This window comes from Delphinapterus leucas, chromosome 12, assembly GCF_059928025.1.
Source record: "Delphinapterus leucas isolate spDelLeu-1000000601 "Yukka" chromosome 12, BTC_Dleu_Yukka2, whole genome shotgun sequence".
Lineage (NCBI taxonomy): Eukaryota > Metazoa > Chordata > Mammalia > Artiodactyla > Monodontidae > Delphinapterus > Delphinapterus leucas.
The window spans coordinates 90349239-90376879 of NC_143140.1; the positions used below are offsets into that span (position 1 = coordinate 90349239).

Below are 27641 nucleotides of genomic sequence, written 5' to 3' on the forward strand. Positions count from 1 at the left end.
AATTTTATTTAGTAATTTTAGCAAGAAGCCTCCATCTTGGTGGTTCCAGAATTCTCTGACACTGTGAAAGCCATACCAGCCCAGGGCTGCTTACATCTTCACTGATTGCACGTGGGAGAGAAATAAACTTCTACCTTGCCGAGTCATTGTTATTATTTTGTGTTTTCTGTCACACACAGTCAAAAATAATCCTGTTGTACCTTTGACTATTTAGACTGGAGAATAAAAGACTAAAGGAAACATACTAATATTGTCAGAATAACAAAGGGATTGTCATTCATGCCAAAACAAACTTTTGAAATGGGCTGTAGCATAAAGAAGGAAGAATTCTTTCACACAAAGGATATTACTGACATTGTCATTTGTTCTTAGAACCTGCGAATGACTAAAATTACCTCTGAAGTTCTCTTTCTCCTTTTTTAACATTTCTCTATATCATCAGAAACATAATCAACCAAAATGTATTTTAAGAAAATAAGAAATAGAAGAAAACAAAGGCAAAAGTTGAGAGGGACATATAGGTACCTTAATCATATATTTTGAGCCTAGCACAGTGTATCACATGTCCCCACCACCCCTAGTTCCTCCAAAAGTAAACCCAAGATACTATCACTATGGTCCTGACACCTTCCCCATCCCTTATGTTCATTCTTAATATGATAGCTCTGTTTCGTTGTACTTATTAAATGTGTCACCTCAAATTTTACATCCACATACTCTCCTTCTAGTCATGTCTCCTTCTGGTGATTTAGAACTTGTCATGAACTAAATACACCACAGTGAGGCCATTCTTCGTGGAGATTTTATCACACAAAATGCTTTACTAGCCACAGCCAGTCAATTACCTGGCCTTCCAGCTGGTGGGCCACCATTCTCGTTGTCATCCTTCAGAATAATAGCCAGACCCACTGAGTCGGCTGGGAGGACGGAGCTGCTGAGGTCCACCCGAGTTAGGCTCTCAGGCTCCCTCTCAGAGCCCCCCACAGTGTTCTGTGGGCTGTCCCCTCGAGCTGTGTTCCTTTCTGGGACTTTTCTCTGGGGTCTCAGCACAATGTGAACGATGCTCTGCTGATCCAGGTCACAGCTCTGTGGGAGAGTGAAACAAAAACACAACAAGAAAGGGCAGACATTAAAACACCAGGAGGAGCTGAATTTGTCATCAGTTCTAGAGTGTGTAAAAGACATTGGTTTATGTCCAATGTCTGCATGCAGTCATGGAACTTAAAGAAAAGTGACACGTGTGATTGATTGATCAGGATAGGCACACTCACCCTGCAGCAGGGGTCAACACCTACACATGTGTGCGTTAATGTTGAACTGGGGCCAGAAACTGAAATGTGGGGATAAATGGAACACGACAACAGACGAAAACTGAAGTAATATTCAAAGGGACATGAAATCTAACGGGAAAGAAACATGTATCACACTGCATACATAACCATACTGAAAAGCAGTATGCTTTTAAAACTGACTTCCTGGAAATATGTCCTTATAATTTTCAAATTTAAATACTAGCACACATTTCTGTTTTAAAAAGCACAGAGTTGGTTATTACCAACTACAGGGCAACTTGCTCTAGAATTTACCATACACTCGTTTACAGTAGGCTCCACGTATACTCAGACATCACTAGCAATCACACCACCAGGCCAGTGAAGCAAGAGGACAGGGTACCAGTGCCATCTCGGATCATTCACTGGTTCATCCAATCTCACAATTAAAATCAGTGGACGTCTACAAAAATGTTTTGTATCTACATATTAATGTGTACGAACAGGAGACTTTAAAATTTAGTAGAATTAGTAGAAACTAACACAATATTGTAAAGCAACTATACTCCAATAAAAATTAAAATAAAATAAAAGCATAAAAAAAAGAAAAGAAAGTTAAACATCAGATAATTTACTTGGACAGAAACTATACTAACTTAAGTTAAATCTCTGTTTCAGAATATCTACTGGGTAGACACAGTCGTTCATCTGTCTGTTCCTCCTCCCACAGAGCGAGGACCCTCCTCTCTCTACAACACCCCCCATTGCCATTCTCCCTCATCTTAGGAAGTTTAAATAACACCCACGCAAAACACAACAACACTGGTAACAATCATAACCCCCCAAGTGCCGTGTTATCTCTATCAAACTTGTAAGAATGGTGCCTGACACTCACCAGCACGCCCTGCCCACACACCACTGCTTGGTGTCAGCCTCGCCCACTCAGGAAGGTCACCAGCATGCCCTCCGGTCCCAAATCCCACTCTGATCTCTTCTGGTCCCGTGTCTCGGGTCTCGGTCACATCAACACACTTCTTCTTCCTGCCGCCTGTCCCCGCAGCTTCCCAGCTCTCCCCAGGACTGCTCCTACTCAGCAGTGGTCACTCTGTGTCAATCTCTGTCCCCTCAGTCCGCCCCTACCTGACTTCCTATTTCTGTCAAGGCACCACCATCCCCCATGTTATCCAAGTGTCAAGGCTTCCCCTCACCTAAAGCTCCAATCATTCTCCTATGTTTTCTAAGGAGGGCTTCACCACCTTGGAACCTTCCTCCCTACTGTTACATCCAGCAAGGTGTCAAGAGTAACTAATTCTGACTCAGAAATTCCCTTCACATCTTCAGCTCCTTTACATCCCAATTGTCACCTCCCCATTTTAGGTCTCCATCATTACAAGAGCTTTGTAATTACTTCCTTACCTCTTGTCTTTCCCCGCAAACCTTTTGTACAAGAATTTCTGGTGTGTTCTACATAGTCTCTCTAAAGTGTCTCACTATTACTGGTTAAATATAGTCTAACATCTTACTATCTTCTTCAAGTGTGTTTGGACTCTTCTCCTTCCTAGACCAACTGTCTTTTCCTCTCCATTATATATGTAGATTATATTATTCTTCAAAAAATGTTCACTCTCATCTCCCTTCATCCTGCCCTTGATTTTGGGCTAAGCCATGTGATCAGCTTTGGCTAATAGGACATTTGCAGATGTGATTGAACCAGGGTTTTAGAGTATATTTGCACCACTGCCCTGGCTATCAAAAAAGAATCCCTGGAAGTTTCCACCTCTTCAGCCTGGGCCCCAGCACTGCACACATGGCGCAGACCTGAGCCCAAGCCATGGAGAGGATCAAGTGCAACCCCACCTATAGCTTGAGCAGTCTTCCAGCTAAATGCAGGCTGGGGCTGCAGACCCCCAGATGACCTGAAGATGCACGGGAAAGAGACGGTTATTAATGTATGGCACTGAGATCTTGTGGTTGTTCATTAAGCAGTAATCGCTGACAATACACTTTTTTCCATTCTAATTGGACTAACAGACGTTCTACCACCATTTATCATCACCTCAGTGCTCGGCCAGCACTCTAGAGACTGTACAAAGCCTTTAGCCTAAGTCATATCAAACAAACCAACATCAAGATCTGAGTACACTCAAATGTGGGCATGTGAGGACATGTGCTTTGCAACAAGGAGAAACAATTGAGAATTAGCATCCTAACATATCCTGAGATTTTCATCCATATTGTGCTCTTTTCAAAAGGTTCAAAAAATCAGTCAGATAAAATTCCTCTCTCCACAGTCATAACGTACATGCTTCATGTGATACTCCCAGATAAAAATAATGTCTTTCTCTCTCATCTGAATCCAGGTAATCTTTGCCTGCTATGCTCTTCCACTGCAGTGATCAGAGCCTGGACATCGTGTGTGTGTGTGTGTGTGTGTGTGTGTGTGTCTGTGTCTGATCCTCCAACTTAATTTAGAATTCCTTAAGAGCAGCGACTGGGTTACACTTCTACTTTTATTTACCAGAATGCCTCACACAGCATTTTGAACCTAGTAGATGTAGAAAATTCATCTATGAATTGAAAAGGTAAATGACTGAGAGAAAATAAGAATGAATGAATGAACAAATATAAACAGCTATAGACGCATACACACAACACCTGAAGTGTTCCTCGGGGAGCAAGAAGACTGCAGAGAAGGAACATGGAATTCGAAGTCAAATAGATGTAATTTATTAGCTGCGTGATTTTTGGCAAATTACTTTCCCTGCATAAGCTTCAGTTCCTACATATGTCATTAGCAATAATATTACCAACTTTGATGACTGCTCTGAGATGTAAGGACATATACAGAGTGCAGACCCAATCCAGTCACAACTCAATATATAATTGTCAGTATCACTATCATCATTTACGAGTTTTGAAAACTAAAGAGCTGGGTCCTTACCTTGTATAAAGATAAAACCTCAGAATAAAACCTCAGAATCCTTTTTGGCTGCTCCACTCACACAATCTTATTTGGAACATGTATAAAGAAGGTGGAATAAGCAGAATCGACAAATGTGACAGTTATTCTGGTAACTTTCCAGGCTTTCTGTGAACTAAAAGTTGATACAAAAAATATCACTATATGCTCAGATGCCAGGAAACACATGAAGAACCTGAGCAAATCCTCAGGGGCTGCTAAAATTGGACAAATAGGGAAAAAATAAAAAAACTGAGGTTTTCCTTTCAAATCCAGATTTCCCTAATGCTCAGAGTAGAGCTGCAAAGGGGAGTAGGAAGATCCCAAACAGATTTCAGTACTTATAGTGATATTTATAGAACATATTTCCCTGAGGCTCCATCCATGGTTCAGAGACCATTAACTGCTTAATTCTTTGACTCACTTGTAGAAAACGTTGTTGATTTCGGAAGCAGTCCCTTTGCCAGATGGTGCAAGTGCACCATCATGTTAGTTCAGTTCAAAGCCACATTAATAACATGTCCCATGGGCAATAAATTAGATAAAGTTTAGTTGTCTAGCCACTCCAAAGCCCAAAATAATATTTAGTTCTCTTGGTATATGAACGATCCCTCAGCTTTGGGAGGTAGAGATTTTCACGAGAAGACAGCAGAGTTTTCAAACATTGTTTTAAGCTTCTTCAGGGCAAAAACAATGCCTTATTTATCTTTGTTTCCTCAATAACCAGAATATTGCTTGGCAAAGAGGAAGCAGTACATTTGTGTTTTCCTTATAACAAGTCATTAATTCAACAAGTAAGGCAGTGACATAAGTCGTTTACTGTGGACAAAACAAGTGGGTATTCACCCAGCTGGGCTTGGTCTTGTACCGTCAAGCAGAGCTGTTGTCCCACCAGGGACTGAGAGCTCAGTACCATGGACTCTCTCTCCAGGACCTCTGACTTGGAGATACCCCAGGATTAATAAAACATCTACGGGAGTTGTCTGCCAACCAATGACCACCTCTCATCCAACTGGCCATTATTCCACGATATACAAGAGATTGATGTAGTTTTCCTTTTCCGAAAAGGAGTCCTTCTGAGGACATGTAGTTGGAATTCAAATATTTGACAGCCTGGTAATATAATTCGAACTCTGAAAACAAGAAAAATTTGAAAAACCTGAGAATGCTTTTCAAGATATTCTTAACCTTTTGAAACATTGTAAAAATAAGTAATGTTACTCTAAGAAGAAAAATTAACAAGGATTGAAAAGTTATTGGAATGCTGTCCAAGCACTTAAAGAAGGGTTACACAGATAATCTTTAAAATGATTAATAATGAGTTTCAAAAATAGTTAATAATGTCACATATTAACAAAATGCTTTCACGTGCTATGCCGATAACAATTACATTAATAATAAAAAATAAATACATAATATGCTTGAGCTTTGTACTACTCTCCAGATTGTGTTACCAGGTCTTCAGATGTAGTAAGTTGTTTAATATCCCCATAGGAGCTGCTCTTACCATCCAGAAGTGAGTTGTATGTAAAGCCAGGAGAACTGTGCCTGGCACAAACTAAGCTCTTTAAACATTACTTGTCTCTGTTGTTCATTTCTATTCCATTTCACAGAAGTTAAAGGTGAGCCACAGAGAAATTCATAACAGGCTCAACGTAATCCAGCTCTTAAGTATGAAACCAGGATGGGAACCCATCAAACATTACTTGTCTCTGTTGTTCATTTCTATTCCACTTCACAGAAGTTAAAGGTGAGCCACAGAGAAATTCATAACAGGCTCAACGTAATCCAGCTCTTAAGTATGCAACCAGGATGGGAACCCAGGCCAAGGACTCCTGATAACCTTCTCTGACTCTCCCGAGCTCCACTATGTGGCTGCAGAGAGGAAGTGAGGTAGTGGGTGGGATAGACACAGGAGGACAAGTCTATAGGGGCCATGGTGAAGAGTGGGGTTTGGAAGCTGCAATGGATCTGCTTCAGGTACAAAGGAATGATTCGAAGAGCCAGATATGTTAAAAACTAGAGAAGACAGCCACTGGGACCAGGGCAACCTGGAGGCGTGGGTCTGATAAAAAACAAAACCAAACAGGACGACAAGACAATGAAATAAGAATCAGTGCGAGTTATAGATGCATGAGTCAAACCATGCAAAGTAAGAACAGGGTAGAGGTGGCCTGGCAACAAGGCTGGCAACCCCCAAAGGTTGGTGCCAGCTTCAGCTGTTTTTAAGTCAGCTCCCCTGCAGATCCCAAACCCCGAGAAGACAGCACTTGTCACATGGGGTTGCACTGCCTATTTATGTGTTTCTCTGTTACCAGACAATTCCATCTTCAAGAAAAGATACTAAATCTTCCTAATGCTGAATCTACAGTATCTACTGTAGTGACCCAGTGGTCATAGTACACACTCCACCTGGGTTTGTTGAATGACTCCATGATCCTGTGAAGCACATGCCAATTGCTGCAGCCATTGCAGAGGTAAGGAAATGTGTCAGACGGCTTTAGTGAGTCACCTAAATATGACACATAATTAGGAAATGAAAGAGCCAGATCCGCGGCCCACGTTTTCTGGCTCTTAGCCCAATGCTCTTTCAAATATCCCACTTTGGACTCCCCACGTTTCTGAGTTCATCATACAAGGATACATGTTAGACAGAACCTCCAACGAGTTGATTTTTTAATTTTGTTTTTAAAGATTTGCTTTTTTTTTGATGTGGACCATTTTTAGAGTCTTTATTGAATTTGTTACAATATTGCTTCTGTTTTATGTTTTGATTTTTTGGCTGCGAGGCATGTGAGATCTTAGCTCCCCGACCAGGGATCGAACCCATATCTCTTGCATTGGAAGGCGAAGTCTTAACCACTGGACTGCCTGGGAAGTCACTAGTTTATTTTATAAGCACACTGATCAATCTACATTCATCACTATACTTGCTATACAAATTTCCATGGTCTTTAAATTAGACTGGGCTGCCTTCAATCTCTTCGATATTATTCATTCATTTTCATTCTCTCCAACTCTGTTAAACTCTTGTTTATCATAAAACATGGTTAAAATAATTACAGTTGGAAGGCTACCCTACTTCCTATTGCATCCCAACTTTACGTTTTAAGGCCTGAAAATCTCGGATTTTCATTTGAATTTTTAATAGCACGCATTTTTTCCCCCAGAAAATAATATGATCAGCCAAGAATTATCAGATAAAAGATTTCCTAATCTAATAGTCAATGATGCTATCAGATTTTAATTTTAAAAATGATTTTGGCATTAAGGAGCTCTTTCTTAGATAATTTTAAAGAAACACTTTAACACAGCTTAAATTTTCTTTTATTTTCTTCTTCTTTTTCTTTTTTGGTTGTTAAAGATTCAGCATGTTCATTACTTGCTTCTTCTAAAAAAAACATCTAACAGATGTTTGTGTAAGCCTACCAGAGTTGTTTTTTTATTTCACCAGAGTTTTTAATACAGTACTACTGTACTTTTCAAGGTACTGTATTGTTAGATTAAAAATGTTTTCTTTATTTTTTGTGTTTTTTTTATGTGTTATTTGTGTGAAAGTATTGTAAACCTATTACAGTACAGTACTATATAACCGATTGTGTTAGTGGGTAACCTAGGTTAACTTTGTTGGACTTAATGAATAAATTGGAGTTATGAACACACTCTCGGAACAGATCTTGTTCGTATGTAGGGGACTTACTGTAGTATATTTCTGTGTCAAAGAAAGACAATGTGGCAATTATTTAGGGAGTTATTTAAAGGTAGTTTTAAATGTAATGGTTCAGAAATGTTTTGTATGGTTATTGCTAACAATGAGATAATGTGGTTAAAGACAACGTGAGCTAAGGACGTTCGGTGCGAGTCAGAATAACCAAAAAGAAACTATTCCCACTGATTTCTTTCTCTTGTGCTCTAGTTCACCTCCATAGTGGTGAACAAACACTAAATGCCAGTTTATATTAATTGGATGAGAATAAAAACTGTTCCTTCAACTTGATCTTTCATTTTAAAAAAATAGAGACTTTGAAAAGACATATACTTTGTGATTTATGCTTTGAATTATTTCACATTTCTTACAGCAAGTTTTTATTATGATCAAAGGTATTATGCTACACAGAGATAATGAAAGGCCCCCTCTCTGGTTGCCAAAGGCTGAGTAATACAATTACTGGGAAAGGTCAATTAGCCCCACACTAATTAGCCAGTGTGGGTCTGAGCCATGTCACCCTCAAGTCCCTCCCATGGCAGGCCTGGGGCCGTTTCACTACTCATTAGGACCTGTACAGAGGGAGCTCAGCGGGGAGGGGAAGGAGACAAAGCAAGAATCAACTGACTGCTCTCCTTAGCTATGAAGTAAATGATTTACTGTGAGAAGAGGTTAGCGCTGTTGCACAGGTGAGGTCTGGGATTCCATTCATCCATGCCCACCCTTTCCTAAACACAAAGGATAACAGGGAATCAATCCTATGCCTAAAACCAAGTTAAAATTGTGTTTTATGTTGTAAACTTTACAAGAAATGCCCCCCCAGTGTCGTTTCTCTAAACATTACTTTATCACAAGTTATGATATATTGTTATAAATAATTTAAATATATATGGAATTTTAACATAATTAAATTAATTTTTTACAAATCATTACATACAATGTATGGTATTGCTTGTGGGGGAGTGTCAGGGTTAACAAACAGGCCCTCCTTCTTGTGCATACAGGACAAAAAGAGGAATCTTGAATAATAATCTCTATTATGTCTTCCTCCTAAAGATATTTTACCTTCAAATGATTCAACCCTGGGGAAAAAAATATGAAGCAGACAAACTGTCACCCAAACTGTCATTTCACATACCACCTCTCTCTCACTGTGTTCTCCCTTTCCCCAACTCAACAAGAACACCTGTATTGCCAAAGAGATTTTGCTGATAATGTGCAAAAACGATATTTTGTAGCTTTGGGGCCATTTCCAAAAACAACAAACAAACTGGGAAAAAAAAACTTTAAAGGATAAAAAACCCTTTATATTCTTGTTTAAAGCCTATTCCTTTCTAGGCCCGAAAAATTAGCCTCCCAGTTTGCTTCTGGTTTTCTTCTCTTCATCCCTCCTATAATTCCACTTTCTAAAAGAATGTGATGGTCTTTGGATGATCTCTACTCCTCCCCCCTTCCCTTTGGTTCTCTCTCTCTCTCTCTCTCTCTCTCTCTCTCTCCCTCCCTCCCCTGCCCCTTCCTTTTACCCATCTCTCCTATGCTGTAATTCTAATGCTTTCTCTTGGGTGAACACACAGCATGTGGTCCTGTCCCCTCACTCAGAACCAAAAAGAAGCAGGTGTGCCCCTTGCTTGGTTTCAGCCCAATGCTGGTCACTGTAGAACTGGGAACTAACTAACTAAGCACAGGGAAGGAAGTTCATTCATTGCTTCAAGGTTGCAATAAGTCAGTAGCCAACTGGAACAGAATAAGTTTATTTTATTTCATGACTTTAAAACAAACTCTTAGACAACAAAAAAAATGTTTATGTGGAATCAGTGGAAAGCCAGAGTGGTAATTTTGAACTACTGAATACTTTAAATTACATCCATCCCCAGAAAAAAAAAAAAAAAAAAGTCATGAAAAACAAACAAAAAATCTCTTAGGAGAAGCAATGGATATTTCCTTATCCAGTCACACACCTAACCCAGAGCTATAAGAAAAGAGATGAGTGTAGACTCTTGAGGGGAGAAACGTAATCAGGGATCACTTATTCTCAAATACTAAAAGTTTCTCACTAAGTCAGGGAGATGCCCTACTGCCATGTAAGACAATGCAGCCAAGCGCCACCCTCCTCACCTGGGTCATTCAGTAAATCTGGGGTGTTGCATGTTCCCTGGGCCCTGGCCAGAGCTTGAGTGACTCACAGAGGGATAGAAATATTTAGTCAGACTCTTCAACAGCACAGAAGAAACAAGAACTGACAGGCATTCATGTTTATTTTTTTAAACAACTGACACAGAGATAAACAGTTTCACACCTTGGCTATAAATTCCTTATAAGTTTCCAGCCTCAGGTTTAAATTTTAGATATAAATACAATACACAGTTACTTATGTCAGCTCCTGTTTCACAATCTGGATATCTTATGTTATATGCAACAATTCTTTTGCGTGGGATAAATAAAACATGAAACTGCTACCCTCTTCCATACCTGTACTCTAAGCAGATGCCTGCTTGAGTTGCCCTCCAGACACTGGCTGGTATGATGGCATTGAAAGTCTGAGCAAATTGGGACAAATTCCTAGACTCTGTCATCTGACTACAAGAGAGGATAAATGGTATTCGTTCCTTCTGTTTCAGCAGTTGGCCCTAACTAATTCTTTCTTGTAATCATTTGTTCAGGAGAAAGAATGTGTTAAGGCCAAAAGGCCCTCTGAAGTACATCCTTGAGGGCCACAGCTCTGCAGGGGAGCAGACTGCTGCTCCAAGGGCTGCACCGCCACCTGCAGGTGAATGGGAAGGTTGTATGTGCTGGGGCCATGACCAAGCACTCCCGGCTCTGGGCCTTTACTCTGAAATAAATGGTAAATATTGTCTTTGACAAAACATTGTTTTCTAAATTTATATAACAGAACTTATCTATAATGAATTTCCTTTACAATTGTTGACTGAGTTTCTTGTTTGTTTGTTTATATTTTCATAATATAAACATTCTCAGGGTATAAGAGGAAAAGAAAAGCTCAGAGGCCCTTGCAGTCTTCCCCCGGGATAAATCGACTGAAGAAATTTACAAAAATCCATTGTGGATATTAAAACTTTGAGGGCTAAGAGAAAGTGCCTTGAAGTTTGCAGCTAGCATTTTGCGTCTGTCTCTAACAGAAGCTAATGAAAACCCACATGTGACGGGTCAGGTCATGGATTTAAAGATAACACGTTTTACTTGCACCTATGTTACTCAAGCTACTTCCGCCACCCTGGTAGAGAGAGAGGAAAGGCAAGGTGGGAGTCCAATTATAAGTAAGCTTGTGAGGGAATCTGGACTCACCGCCTTAGCCAGTCAAAACAAAGGCATGGCTTCAGGAAGCCTGGGCTCAGCCTAAGTGCCTTGATTTAAAAGAAGGCACTAACCTCTCTTTCATTTTAGTTTTCTTCCAACTAAAGGAAGTATGGTATCTACTTAAAATCCATATCTATCAAGAACCTCAGAATGTGAACTTATTTGGAAATAGGGTTTATGTAGATGTAATTATTTAAGGATCTCAAGAGGAAATCCTCCTGGACTTAAGGCCCACTCTAAATCCAGGAATTGGTGTCTTTATAAGAAGAGAGGACACAAAGTCACACAGAGGACAACTCTAATTGAAAATGGAGGCAGGGATTGGAGCGATGCTGCTACAAGCCAAGGGATGCTAAGAGCCACCAGAAGCTGGAAGAGGCAGGGAAATGCCCTTCCCTAGAGCTTTTAGAAGAAGCATCACCCTGTAAACACCTTGATTTCCGACTTCTGACCTCTAGAACTCTGAGCAACAAATGTATGTTGTTTTAGGTCACCATGTTTGTGGTCCTTTGTTACAATAGCCCTAGAAAACTCAAAAACGAGGGAAAGGCATTCTGGGCAAAAGGGAACAGGATGTGCAAAGTCAGAGTTGAGAGACCTGAGTTGGGAAGAAGAAAAGCTGGAATACATTATGGCTGGGAGCAGAACGCTTTTAGGTGGAGTCAAATATACATGGGGGTCCCCAGGAGGAACCCTAATTTGGCACTCCATAAAGCCAATAACCCTTATGTATTTTTTCAACATTTATTTAGAGGAGACGTTAACATCTTTAAGGGGTAGAGGTGAGGAGAACTGCTGGTAGAAGCCCCCTTCACAAACCTTCTCATCTTTGGTTCATCTTGATTAGGTGACATGCACCCTGGTCTACCCAGGATCATTGAGTTTATACGTCTTATCCCAGTATGATTATTAAGAGCGCTCCTTTAACTATCAAAGTCTCCCAGTCTGAAAGATAAATCGTATGGTCACTCTACTCATGGCTGCCTATTCTTGGCACACAATAGATGCTCAAAAGTAAATTCTGAAGTACTTAATAAAAGAGTTATAACAGCAATAATATCTACCATTTTATGAATTACCTACATGCTAGGCACGCTTCTTAGTATTTTCTCATTTTACTCTGCACAATGCCATGGTGAGATGGGTACTATTAATATCCTCATTTTATAGATGAGATAACTGAAGTACAAAGACATTAAGTTGTTGCCAAAGGTGAGTCAGAATAATAACTAATACTTATGTGGCACAATATTCACTGTTTACAAATCCCTGTTATCAACACATTTAATCTTGCCTAATACTGTCACCAACCCCTTCTCAAGCATTATGTTAAGTATTTTAACAAAGTCAGAGTTCAGGAAGACAATGAATGAGCTAGGATTACACAGAAGTTTCTAAGCAGGTGGGCTTCTATCCAGGTCAAAATCTGCATAAGAAACACCTGAGGTGCCAAGGAGAAGAACAGATTTTCACATCGAATCCTAAACCTACAGAATCAGAATCTGCAGGGGTGGGTCCCAGCAATCTGCACTTTGAATCATCTCCCCCGACTCACAATGTGCAGTCAAGTTGAGAATCTCCGCCAAGGGCCAGAGCTGGACTGGTGCTTGACATCCGGCCTCTCAGTCCCAACTTACCCTCACCCACATGAAATCTTCCGCTCCGGCCACACAGGCACCCTGTACTTAAGACCTGCACCCACCTCAGCCTCTGTTCCAGTGGGCCATTAGGTATGGCAGAGAGCCAAGGGGCAACACAAGGATGTCCTAAGCTAGGAGGGCTTTGGGGCCCCAAGGAGTGTAAAAGAACCACGAGTGTTTCCTATGCTCAGGGCCACACTCCCAGAACCATCTAGGGAGACACTAGATAAAACTAGCACTAAAGGCCATGAAGGAGAACAAGCTTACTCATAAGTGGACAGGGAAAATGTTTAATCTGTCATGTAAACTTTTCTAATGGGTTATATTGACTATAAAAGAAAGCATACTGTGCAATGCATATATAGAGAGAACATCTAGCCAGTCTGTTTGTGTCAGACACCTACCGACTACCAACAACAAACATGACATTAATTACACCTTACAGGGAAGATCCCAGGATTAATATACAAATAGTAGTATTTCTGTGTGCCCATAGGCATATGATATCTATAAGCCTTGCCTGTTTTGAGTCTTTTTGTAAAAACCTATAAAATGTCTGGAGTAGCACAAAAGCAAGCCAATGACAGAAAATGGGTTTTAAGTCAAGTGGAGACTTAGTGAATGGCTTAACGTTTCCTGGTTTTATAATCTAGCACACCAGCTCTTTTGAAATATGTCTCAAAAGAAAGAGGGCTAAAGAAGACAAGCTTCTTGACCTGGGTTCAGGCGGAAAGAATCTGAAATAAGAGCATGATTTGGCAAATATAATTAATTTTTTTCAACACATTGACTTTATCAAGTTTCTATAAGATGTGGGAGAAGCCAAAAACAGACTCTGTTAGGCTACAGAACAATTTGTAGGACACTCAGGCTTTGAGATAAAAATGTTTTAAAAGTAGTATGTACAGGAAGAAAACAGCAAATGGATAAATATCCATAGGTCTGAGGCCAAATATATATGTGGACACTACATGTATATACACACTTACATATCCACACACACATGTCTGTACACACATACATATGTGTGTGAACATGCATGTGCATATGTATGTACACACACACATACAAACTTTCATGTTTGCTTTTAAATTGGAACACATTATAGAGAATTTGTTCTCTCTTAATTATTTGCTAAAAATTCAAAGACTGCAAACTGCTATGAAAATTATGAAAGACTAAAGAGGGCAATATGTATAATTCTGTAACTAAATAGAAGTGTTAAATGAAATATTCATTCAACAAGTGTTTCACGATCATCTATTATTTAATAGGTTCTACGCTATTCTTTTTAGATAAAACAGTGAGCAGAACAGTCGCAAAAACAAACTAATGTGATTCCCTCCCAATATCAATGCACTGAAACTAGATAAATTGATTCTAAAGTTCATATAGAAAACTAAATGTGCAAGCATATCTGGAAGCATTCTGTAAAGAAGAGCAATGAGAGGTATAGCCATAGGAGGCATTAAATATAACATAACGTTTCTATTTTCAACCTTATGATATAGGAACATGAAGAGAGGCTCAATTAATGCAACAAAATAAGAAGTCCAGAAAAATACTCAATGTTTTGGAAATCTGATATTAGCTAAAGGTGGAATTTCAAATCACTGCGAGAAGACAAACTTTTCATTAACGAATAGTCATTTTGAGAAAGATAACATTGGATCTGTATTGATCGATACACGAAAAAAAATTCCTAAACACATACGTTATTTATATCTATATATAATTATACAATACATATCGCATAATATATCATATTTATATATATCACCATACTATAACTCCTAGAAGCAAATAAGGATGCATTCTTTATGGGACAGCCTTTAAAACTATGACTCGAAATTATGATGCAATAAAATGTTAATAAATTTAACTACAGCAAAATTTTAAAAATAGTCTTTCATGGCAAAACACACTACAGACAAAGACAAATGAAAAATTGCAAGAAAATATTTTTAACTTAGGAAACAGATACAGAATTCTTAAAAACTGGAAAAAAAGGTTTGAAAGTCTGATAGAAGAATGTGTAAAAAGACATGAAACGTTATAAAAATATGTACAAAAATATTAACGTAAGAAAAGATGCTGAGTTTTACTTATAATGAGATAAACACAAATTGAAACTATGTGCCTTTACACCAGTCGGATTAACAACATTTGGAAAGCTTGACAACACTATTGGTGAATCTGTCGCAGAAACTCACACACACCACTGGTGGGAGAGGTTCGCATGATCTTACAGAATTACACGTAAGTTTACCTCGTGATCCCCAAATCCCAGTTTTAGGAATTTTTCCTAAAGCTCATATACCTCCACAATTATGAAATGCATAAGGTTATTTAATGTGGAATTTTTTATAACAGTAAAATATCAGAAACTAACTGCCTATCCATAGAAGACAACTAAAATTCTGTAAATAAAATGAGGCATATCATTATCAACTAATTTGAAGTGAGAATTTTCCTCAAAGGAAAGGAAAGCATAACACAAAATAGTATAGATTGTACGATATTTTCTATGTAAGTAGCAAATGGGAAAATGAACATATGGTTGTGTGGGTGCCTGTTTATTTTGCAAAATGAAGCATAAAAAAGGATAAAATAAAAACTAATAAAAATGGTTATTATGAGGGTGTATGTAGCAAGACTGAGGTGAAGGGCTAGGGCTAGGAGCCCTCTGTTCCCAAGTATATCTTCATATACAGTTTGACTTTTGAACCATAAAGTGTTGCATATCATCAAAAATAAAATAAAAAGGAGGAAAAAAGCAAATTCTAAAATTAATTACAAACAGAAACAAATGACCATAACTACATATCAAGTTGATAATATAACTATACATAAATATAATTAATTCAAGTAACTTTTGAACACAGAGTTCTGTACACCCTTTTACATGAATAAAAGAAAGGAAGAGAAAATGTGTACTTTATTTGGTAAGTTTACCAGTGGTAGTGATACAGAGGTAGAAGTGAGACTATCTGTACGTTAAGACTGAAAAAATTATTAAACTTACCGATAATTGTGGAAAGCAGTTCTCACAGTGACAGAAGGTATAGAGGAAGGTGAGAACAAACCTCGTGGTGTTGGATTTGAAACTGAGGTAACACAAAGTACTTATGAATTAAACAAAACACCTGTCATTAGGGAAAAGTTCATACACATCCAAAGTAACTGAACAACATAAGGAATACCTATGTACTTATTCATCACCCTTCTCAATACTTACTAATTCGAGTCCAAACTTTTCATCCCTTTCTCTACCCACTTCCACTTCCTCTATTAGTCTGAAGCAAATCTCAGACATCATATCACTCATTCAACAAATATTTTCAGTATGTATCTCTAAGAGACAGGAGTCTTTCTTTAAAACATAACCGGAATACCACTGTAAAGTCCAAAAACTAACTACAAGACTTGAATACCGTCACACATCCCTATGTTCACGTTCCAAATTACCTCATAAATGCAATTGTTTTTAAGTTTGTTTGAATCAGGATCCAAATAGGGTCCACATTTTGTTATTGGACAGGATGTCTCTTGCATGTCTTTTTTATTTCAATATTTTTTTAAAGATGTAAGTCATGAAATTCATCCTTTTAAAGTGTACAGCTCAGTGGCTTTTAGCATATTCACAAGGCTGTGCAACATTACTACTATCTAATTCCAGGACATTTTCTCTTATGTTCATTCTAATTTACAGGTTCCATCCTCTCCGTCTCTCTGGGTGTCATTTTGTGATGTTAGCAATTATTGATCCTCCATGCAAGATCCATTAATTCATTAAGATTGTAAAATGGTTGTATTTTCATTTTATTATTTCTTCTCCACCTACTAGATGGAACACTTCTACCAAGATAAAATTTCCAACTACTATTCGGTTATCCACAGGCAAACTTCGTATAGGAAGGCAAAATAAATGTTTTCTTCTTGGTTTACAAACTTTCAAAATGAGTCCTTTCTAGCAATGAAAAAAAGTGAAATTCTTGAAAACATCCTTAAGAAATCATGGATGTAAATATATTAATGACCTCAATCCATTGCAGTTATTACTTTTTTTGATTCTCATCTTTAGCTAATGGGACCTTCTTAGAATGAGCTCCTGAATCTTGATAGAGGTTTAGTAGTTTGGGATAGTTTCCTCCCTATGTGGTATGATAAATTAGGTTCCAGTCTCATTTGAATATAATTTTGTCCTAGACCTGGAATCAGCCATTTCTCCAAAGAAAAAATGGTATGTAAAGACCACATCTGGATGGTAGAAAAACCCATTGCTTCAAGTTTCCTAGCCTTCTCAATGACCAGAGATAGGGTTTTCACTTTTGTTCTGGTTTTCTTTAAGATAAAATACATCACAAATTCAATCTGATATTTCCAATTCAAATTCAGCAGTAGAGGGTTTTTACATAATCTCATCTTTTATCTTATTCTTCTTTTCTCTTGCTGAGAATCGTAAAAATGATATTCTTAGAATGTCACATAATTAATCATTTGTTTTACCTTACATTATAAACACAAGAGTTTCAGAACATTATCAAGTTGATTACTAAAAATAGTTCAAGCTTTTCTTGACTTTGTTGTAGTATTTTTGCCTTGGGATATATTCTACTAAAAATGTATAGTCAAACTACTGTGTTCTAAAACCATGTGGAATACTATGGCTCTGACTGCAACTGGAGATGCCTTTATATTAATTTGTTTCATTTTATTTTTGATTCTTAGGAGTGCTTTTTAAAATATTAATTATATTTCATACCAGTATGCCTCGGAGATATAGCAGGTTCAGTACCAGACCACAGCAATAAAGCAAATATCGCATTAAATCAAGTCACAAAAATTTTCTGGTTTCCCAGTGCATATAAAAGTTAGTATGGGGGACCTTCAAGATGGCAGAGGAGTAAGGCGTGGAGATCACCTTCCTCACCACAAATATATCAGAAGTACATCTACATGTGGAACAACTCCTAGAGAACACCTACTGAACGCAGGCAGAAGACCTTAGACTTCCCAAAAGGCAACATACTCCCCACATACCCGGGTAGGGCAAAAGAAAAAAGAAAAAACAGACACAAAAGAATAGGGACAGGGCCTGCACCTCTGGAAGGGAGCTGTGAAGGACAGAAAGATTCCATACACTAGGAAGCCCCTGCACTGGTGGAAATGGCGGGAGGGGAGGGGGGAAGCTTCAGAGCCACGGAGGAGAGCACAGCAACAGGGGTGCAGAGGGCAAAGCAGAGAGATTCCCGCAGAGAGGATCGGTGCCGACCTGCACTCGCCAGCCCGAGAGGCTTGTCTGCTCACCAGCTGGGACAGGCAGGGGCTGGGAGCTGACGTTCGAGCTTCAGAGTTCAGATCCCAGGGAGAGGACTGGGGTTGGCTGCGTGAACACAGCCTGAAGGGGGCTAGCGCACCACAGCTAGCCAGGAGGGACTCCGGGAAAAAGTCTGGAGCTGCCCAAGAGGCAAGAGACCATTGTTTTGGGGTGCGCGAGGAGAGGGGATTCAGAGCTCTGCCTAAACAAGGTTCAGAGAAGGGCGGAAGCCACGGGTATCAGAGCGGACACCAGAGACGACGGGAATTAAACGCTAACACTGCTGCTGCAGCCACTAAGGATCCTGTGTGCAAGCACAGGTCACTATCCACACCTCCTCTCCCAGAAGCCTGGGCAGCCCGCCACTGCCAGGATCCTGTGATCTGGGGACAACTTCTCTGGGAGTACACATGGCACGCCGCGGCTGTTGCAGGGTCATGCTGGCCTCTGCCGCCACATGCCTGCCCAGCACTAGATTCCCCTCCCTCCCCCGAGCCTGAGTGAGCCACAGCCCCAGAATCAGCTGCTACTTTAACCTCCTCATATCTAGGGGAAGAACAGACGCCAGAGGCCGACCTACATGCAGAGGTGAGGCCAAATCCAAAGCTGAACCCCAGGAGCTGTGCGAACGAAGAAGAGAAAGGGAAATTTCTCCATGACGGCTCAGGAGCAGTGGATTAAAACTTAACATTCAACTTGATGTACCTGCATCTGTGGAATACCTGAATAGACAACAAATCATCCCAAAATTGAGGCGGTGGACTTTGGGAGCAACTGTAGACTTGGGGTTTGCTGTATGCGACTGACTACTTTCTGATTTTTATATTTATCTTAATTTTTAGCACTTGTTATCATTGGTGGATTCATTTATTGGCTTGGTTGCTCTCTTCTTTTTTTTTATCACCTTCTTTATTTTTTAATTTCAATATTTTTTTTTATTTCTTAATAGCTTTATATTATTTATTTATTTTTTCTTTCTTTTTTTCCTCCCTTTTCTTTTGAGCCGTGTGTCAAGCCTGAGCCTCTGAGGTGAGAGAGCTGAGTTCAGGACATTGCACCCCCAGAGACCTCCTGGCCCCATGTAATATTAATTGGCGAGAGCTCTCCCAGAGATCTCTGTCTCAATGCTTAAGACCCAGCTCCACTCAATGATAAGCAAGCTCCAGTGCTGGACACCCCCTGCCAAACAACTAGCAAGACAGGAACACAAACCCACCTATTACCAGAGAGGCTGCCTAAAATCATAATAAGATCACAGACACCCCAAAACACACCACCGGATGTCGTCTTGCCCACTAGAAAGGCAAGATCCACCCTCATCCACGAGAACACAGGCACCAGTCCCCTCCACCAGGAAGCCCATAAAACCCACTGAACTAACCTTACCCACTGGGGGAAGACACCAAAAACAATGGGAACTACAAACCTGCAGCCTACAAAAAGGAGACCCCAAACACAGTAAGTCAAACAAAATGAGAAGACAGAAAACTACACAGTACATGAAGGAGCAAGGTAAAAACCGACCAGACCAAAAAAATGAAGAGGAAATAGGCCATCTACCTGAAAATGAATTCAGAATAATGAGAGTAAATATGATCCAAAATCTTGGAAACAGAATGGAGAAAATACAAGAAACATTTAATGAGGTCCTAGAAGAACTAACAGGCAAACAATGATGAACAACATAATAAATGAAATTAAAAATTCTCTATAAGGAATCAATAGCAGAATAACTGAGGAAGAAGAACAGATAAGTGACCTGCAAGATAAAACAGCGGAGATAACTACCACAGAGCAGAATAAAGAAAAAAAAATGAAAAGAATTGAGGACAGTCTCAGACACTTCTGGAACAAAATTAAACACACCAACATTTGAAATACAGGGGTCCCAGAAGAAGAAGAGAAAAAGAAAGGGACTGAGAAAATATTTGAGGAGACTATAGTTGAAAACTTCCCTAATATGGGATAGGAAATAGTCAATCAAGTCCAGAACGCGGGGCTTCCCTGGTGGCGCAGTGGTTGAGAGTCCACCTGCCAATGCAGGGGACACGGGTTCGTGCCCCGGTCTGGGAAGATCCCACATGCCGCGGAGCGGCTGGGCCCGTGAGCCATGGCCGCTGAGCCTGCGCGTCCGGAGCCTGTGCTCCACAATGGGAGAGGCCACAACAGAGAGAGGCCCGCATACGGCAAAAAAAAAAAAAAGTCCAGGAAGCGCAGAGAGTCCCATACAGGTTAAATTCAAGAAGAAACACGGCAAGACACATATTAATCAAACTATCAAAAATTAAGAAAAAAGAAAAAATATTATAAGAGGAAGGGAAAAGCAACAAATAACATACAAGGGAATCCCCATGCCATTAACAGTTTATCTTTCAGCAGGAACTCTACAAGCCAGAAGGGAGTGGCAGGACATATTTAAAGTGATGAAAGGGAAAAACCTACAACCAAGATTACTCCACCCAGCAAGGGTCTCATTCAGAATTCGACGGAGAAATTAAAACCTTTACAGACAAGCAAAAGCTAAGAGAATTCAGCACCACCAATCCAGCTTTACAACAAATGCTACAACTCTAGGCAGGAAACACAAGAGAAGGAAAAGACCTACAATAACAAACCCAAAACAATTAAGAAAATGGTAATAGGAACATACATATCGATAACTACCTTAAATGCAAATGGATTAAATGCTCCAACTAAAAGACACAGACTGGCTGAATAGATACAAAATCAAGACCCATATTATGCTGTCTACAAGAGACCCACTTCAGACCCATTTCAGGGACACATACAGACTGAAAGTGAGGGGAAGGAAAAAGATAGTCCATACAAATGGAAATCCAAAGAAAGCTGGAGTAGCAATTTTCATATCAGAAAAAATAGACATTAAAATAAAGAATGTTACAAGAGACAAAGAAGGACACTACATAATGATCAAGAAATCAATCCAAGAATAAGATATAACAATTGTAAACATTTATGCACCCAACATAGGAGCACCTCAATACATAAGGCAAACGCTAACAGCCATAAGAGGGGAAATCGACAGTAACACAATCAGAGTGAGGGACTTTAACACCCCACTTTCACCAATGGACAGATCATCCAAAGTGAAAATAAAAAAGAAAACAAAAGCTTTAAATGACACATTAAACAAGATGGACTTAATTGATATTTATAGGACATTCCATCCAAAAACAACAGAATACACTTTCTTCTCAAGTGCTCATGGAAAATTCTCCAGGATAGGTCATATCTTGGGTCACAAATCAAGCCTTGGTAAATTTAAGAAAACTAAAATCGTGTCAAGTATCTTTTCTGACCACAACGCTAAGAGACTAGATATCAATTCCAGGAAAAAAAAACTGTAAAAAATACAAACACATGAAGGATAAACAATACTCTACTAAATAATCAAGAGGTCACTGAAGAAATCAAAGAGGAAATCAAAAACACCTATCAACAATTGGCAATGAAAACACGACCACCCAAAACCTTTGGGACGCAGCAAAAGCAATTCTAAGAAGGAAGTTTAGAGCAATACAATTCTACCTCAAGAAACAAGAAAATCTCAAATAAACAACCTAATCTTACACCTAAAGCAATTAGAGAAAGAAGAACAAAACAACCCCAAAGTTAGCAGAAGGAAAGAAATCATAAAGATCAGAAATAAATGCAAAAGAAATGAAGGAAATGATAGCAAAGATCAACAAAACCAAAAGCAGGTTCTCTGAGAAGATAAACAAAATTGATAAACCATTAGCCAGACTCATCAAGAAAAAAAGGGAGAGGACTCAAATCAACAGAATTAGAAATGAAAGAGGAGAAGTAACAACTGACACTGCAGATATACAAAGGCTCATAAGAGATTACTACAAACAACTATATGCCAATAAAATGAACAACTTGGAAGAAATGGACCCATTAATAGAAAAGCAAAACCTCCTGAGACTGAACCAGGAAGAAACAGAAAATATAAGCAGACCAATCACAAGCACTGAAATTGAAACTGTGATTAAAATTCTTCCAACAAACAAAAGCCCAGGACCAGATGGCTTCACAGGTTAATTCTATCAAACATTTAGAGAAGAGCTAACACCTATCCTTATCAAAATCCTCCAAAATATAGTAGAGGGAGGAACACTCCCAAACTCATTCTATGAGGCCACCATCACCCTGATACCAAAATGAGACAAAGATGTCACAAAAAAAGAAAACTATAGGCTAATATCACTGATGAACACAGTTGCAAAAATCCTTAACAAAATGCTCACAAACAGAATCCAACAGCACATTAAAAGGATCACACAGCATGATCAAGTAGGGTTTATCCTGGGAAGGCAAGGATTCTTCAATATACGCAAATCAATCAATGTGATACACCATATTAACAAACTGAAAGATAAAAACTATATGATAATCTCAATAGATGCAGAAAAAGCTTTCAACAAAATTCAACACCCATTAATGATAAAAACTCTCCAGAAAGCAGGCATAGAGGGAACTTACCTCAACTTAATAAAGACCATATATGACAAACCCACAGTCAACATCATTCACAATGGTGAAAAACTGAAACCATTTCCTCTAAAATCAGAAACAAGACAAGGTTTTCCACTCTCACCACTATTATTCAACATAGTTTTGGAAGTTTTAGCCACAGCAATCAGAGACGAAAAAGAAATAAAAGGAATCCAAATAGGAAAGAAGAAGTAAAACTGTCACTGTTTGCAGATGACATGATACTACATATACAGAATCCTAAAGATGCTACCAGAAAACTACTAGAGCTAATCAATGAATTTGGTAAAGTAGCAGGATACAAAATTAATACACAGAAATCTCTTGCATTCCTATACACTAATGATGAAAAATCTGAAAGAGAAATAAAGAAACACACCCATTTACCATTGCAAAAAAATAATAAAATACCTAGGAGTAAACCTACCTAAGGAGACAAAATACCTGTATGCAGAAAATTATAACACACTGATGAAAGAAATTAAAGATGATACAAACAGATGGAGAGATATACCATGTTCTTGTATTGGAAGAATCAACGTTGTGAAAATGATTATACTACCCAAAGCAATCTACAGATTCAAGGCAATCCCTATCAAACTACCACTGGCATTTTTCACAGAACCAGAACAAAAAATTTCACAGTTTGTATGGAAACACAAAAGACCCCTAGTAGCCAAAAAATCTTGAGAAAGAAAAACAGTGCTGGAGGAATCAGGCTCCCTGACTTCAGACTATACTACAAAGCCACAATAATCAAGACAGTATGGTACTGGCACAAAATCAGAAATATAGATCAATGGAACAGGATAGAAAGTCCAAAGATAAACCCAGGCACATATGGTCACCTTATCTTTGACAAAAGAGATAAGAATATACAATGGAGAAAAGACAGCCTCTTTAATAAGTGATGCTGGGAAAACTGGACAGCTACATATAAAAGAATGAAATTTGAACACTCCTTAACACCATACAGAAAAATAAACTCAAAATGCATTAAAGACTTAAATGTAACGTTAGACACTATAAAACTCTTAGAGAAAAATATAGGCAGAACACTCTATGACATACATCACAGCAAGATCTTTTCTGACCCACCTCCTAAAGAAATGGAAATAAAAATAAACAAACAGGACCTAATGAAACTTAAAAGCTTTCGCATGGCAAAGGATACCATGAACAAGACAAAAAGACAACCCTCAGAATGGGATAAAATATTTGCAATGAAGCAACTGACACAGGATTAATCTCCAAAATATATAAGGAGCTCATGTAGCTTAATATCAAAAAAACAAACAACCTAATCCAAAAATGGGCACAAGACCTAAATAGACGTTTCTCCAAATTAGATATACAGACTGCCAACAATCACATGAAGGGATGGTCAACATCACTAATCATTACAGAAATGCAAATCATAACTACAATGAGGTATCATCTCACATCAGTCAGAATGGCCATCACCAAAAAATCTACAAACTGTAAATGCTAGAGAGGGTGTGGAGAAAGGGGAAGCCTCTTGCACTGTTGGTGGGAATGTAAATTGATACAGCCATTATGGAGAACAGTATGGAAGTTCCTTAAAAAACTAAAAATAGGGCTTCCCTGGTGGCGCAGTGGTTGGGAGTCAGCCTGCCGATGCAGGGGACACAGGTTTGTGCCCCGGTCTGGGAGGATCCCACGTGCCGCGGGGCGGCTGGGTCCGTGGGCCATGGCCGCTGGGCCTGCGTGTCCGGAGCCTGTGCTCCGCGGCAGGAGAGGCCACAGCAGTGAGAGGCCCGCGTACCGCAAAAAAAAAAAAAAAAGAAAAAAGAAAAAAAACTAAAAATAGAACTACCATATGACCCAGCAATCCCACTACTGGGCATATACCCTGAGAAAAACAATTCAAAAAGAGTCATGTACCAAAATGTTCATTGCAGCTCTATTTACAATAGCCAGGAGATGGAAGCAACCTAAGTGTCCATCATCGGATGAATGGATAAAGAAGATGTGGCACATATATACAATGGAATATTACTCAGCCATAAAAAGAAATGAAATTGAGTTATTTGTAGTGAGGTGGATGACCTAGGGTCTGTCATACAGAGTGAAGTGAGTCAGAAAGACAAAGACAAATACCGTATACTAACACATATATATGGAATCTAAGAAAAAAAAAAATGTCACGAAGAACCTAGGGGTAAGATCGGAATAAAGACACAGACCTACTAGAGAATAGACTTGAGGATATGGGGAGGGGGAAGGGTAAGCTGTGACAAAGTGAGAGAGTGGCATGGACATATATACACTACCAAACGTAAAATAGATAGCTAGTGGGAAGCAGCCGCATAGCACAGGGAGATCAGCTCAGTGCTTTGTGACCACCTAGAGGGGTGGGAGTGAGGGAGACGCAAGAGGGAAGAGACATGGGAACATATGTATATGTATAACTGATTCACTTTGTTATAAAGCAGAAACTAACACACCATTGTAAAGCAATTATACTCCAATAAAGATGTAAAAACAAAACAAAAAAAAGAGTGATGTACCAGAATGTTCACTGCAGCACTATTTACAATAGCCAGGACATGGAAGCAACCTAAGTGTCCATCGACAGATGAATGGATGAAGAAGCTGTGGCACATATATACAATGGGATATTACTCAGCCATAAAAAGAAACGAAATTGAGTTATTTGTAGTGACGTGGATGGACCTAGAATAGAGTCTGTCATACAGAGTGAAGTGAGTCAGAAAGAGAAAAACAAATATCGTACGCTAACACATATATATGGAATCTACAAAAAAAAAAAGTGGTTTTAACAAACCTAGGGGCAGGACAGGAATAAAGATGCAGACCTACTAGAGAATGGACATGAGGACACGGGGATTGGGAAGGGTAAGCTGGGACGAAGTGAGAGAGTGGCATGGACGTATATACACTGCCAAATGTAAAATAGATAGCTAGTGGGAAGCAGCCGCATAGCACAGGGAGATCAGCTTGGTGCTCTGTGACCACCTAGAGGGGTGGGCTGGGTGGGTGGGAGGGAGACACAAGAAAGAGGAGATATGGGGATATATGTATACGTATAGCTGATTCACTTTGTTATACAGCAGAAACTAACAGAACAATGTAAAGCAATTATACTCCAATAAAGATGTTAAAAAAAGTTAATATGGTAGTTTATTACGTGTACAATAGAATTATGTGTAAGGATGTATATAAGTTAATTACAAATATTTTAGTGCTAAAAAATGCTAACCATCATCTGAGCCTTCAGGTAGTAGTAATCTTTCTGCTGGTGGAGGGTCCTGCCTCCGTGTGGACGGCTGCTGGCTGATCAGGGAGGTGGCTGCTGAAGGCTGGGGTGGCCGTGGCAATGTCTTAAAGTGAGACAGCAGTGATGTCTGCCCCATTGATTGACTCTTCCTTCATGAACCTTTTCTCTGTAGCATGCAGTGCTGTTTGATAGCATTTTACCCACAGTGGAATTGCTTTCAAAATTGGAGTCAATCTTCTCAAAACCTGCTGCTGCTTTTTCAACTAAGTTTAGGTAATATTCTAAATTTTCTATTATCATTTCAGCCATCTTCACAGCATCTTCACCAGGAGTAAATTCCATCTCAAGAAACAACTTTATTTCTTAATCCGCAAGAAGCAACTCCTTATCCATAAAGATTTATCATGAGACTGCAGCAATTCAGTTCCACCTTCAGGCTCCACTTCTAATTCTTGTTCTCTTGCTGTTTCTACCACATCTGCAGTTATCTTCTTCACTGACTCTTGAACCCCTCAAAGTCACCCATGAGGGATGGAATCAACTTCTTCCAAACTCCTGTGAATGTTCATATTTGGAGCTCTTCCCATGAATCATGAATGTTCTTCATGGCATCTTGAATGGTGAATCCTTTCTAGAAAGTTTTCAATCAACTTTACCCAAATCCATCAGAGGAATCACTATGTCTTAAATAAGACTTGAAAGTTGAAATTATTCCTTGATCCATGGACTACAGACTTGATGTTGTGTTAGCAGGCATGAAAACAACATTAATATAATATTAATCTTGTTGTACATCTCCAACAGAGCTCTTGGGTGACCAGGTGCATTGTCAATGAACAGTAATATTTTGACAGGTATCTTTTTTTCTGAGTGTAGGTCTCCGTCATGGACTTAGAATAGTCAGTAAACCACACTGTAAACAGATGTGCTATTATCCAGGCTTTGTTGTGCCATTTATAGAGCACAGACAGAGTAGATCAAGCATAATTCTTAACAGCCCTATGAGTCTTGGAATGGCAAATGAGCACTTGCTTCAACTTAAAGTCACCAGGTGCATTAGACCCTAACAAGAGAATGAGACTGTCCTTTGAAGCTTCGAAGTCAGGCATTGACTTTCCTCCCTAACTATGAGGTCCTAGATGGCATCTTCTTCCAAGATAAGACTGTTCTCTCTACACTGAAAATCTGTTGTTTAGTGTAGCCACCACCATAGATTTCTTAACTAGATCTTCTCGATAACTTGCTGCAGCTTCTATATCAGCACTTCTTTTACATTTTCAGCAAAATTCTTTTTTCACTTAATAATTCATCATAGAATTCATTCCATAATTTTATATTGAGATTTTCTTTATTCTTTTTCATCTCATGTGTGGATAAATCATAGTTTATTCAATCATTACCCTACTGTTGGACATTTGGGTTGATTAGAGGTTTTTTAAATTATAAACAACGCTTCTATGAGTAGCTTTGTGTATACATCTTTAACTTTTATTTTTAGCACATCAGTATCCGTGCTGGTTCACTGAAGGGGCCTGGGAAGATCAGTACTTCTGTAGCAATGAGTCCACCTAACACCCAAACCTTGTTTTCTAAATATATGTTCTTGCTAAAATGAACCAGGTTTCCTGATACCAAGTTCAATACAGAGAA

At 39.1% G+C, this 27641-nt stretch overlaps 1 protein-coding gene across 1 annotated transcript in view; it reads right to left on the bottom strand.

Moving 5' to 3' along the window:
* Positions 1-27641, bottom strand: part of PRKN (parkin RBR E3 ubiquitin protein ligase) — a 1255012-nt gene that overhangs the window by 829205 nt on the left and 398166 nt on the right. The window contains exon 3 of the mRNA XM_022562266.2: positions 846-1086. Within this exon, the coding sequence (XP_022417974.2) occupies positions 846-1086 (241 nt within the window). The remainder of the gene's footprint in view (positions 1-845; positions 1087-27641) is intronic.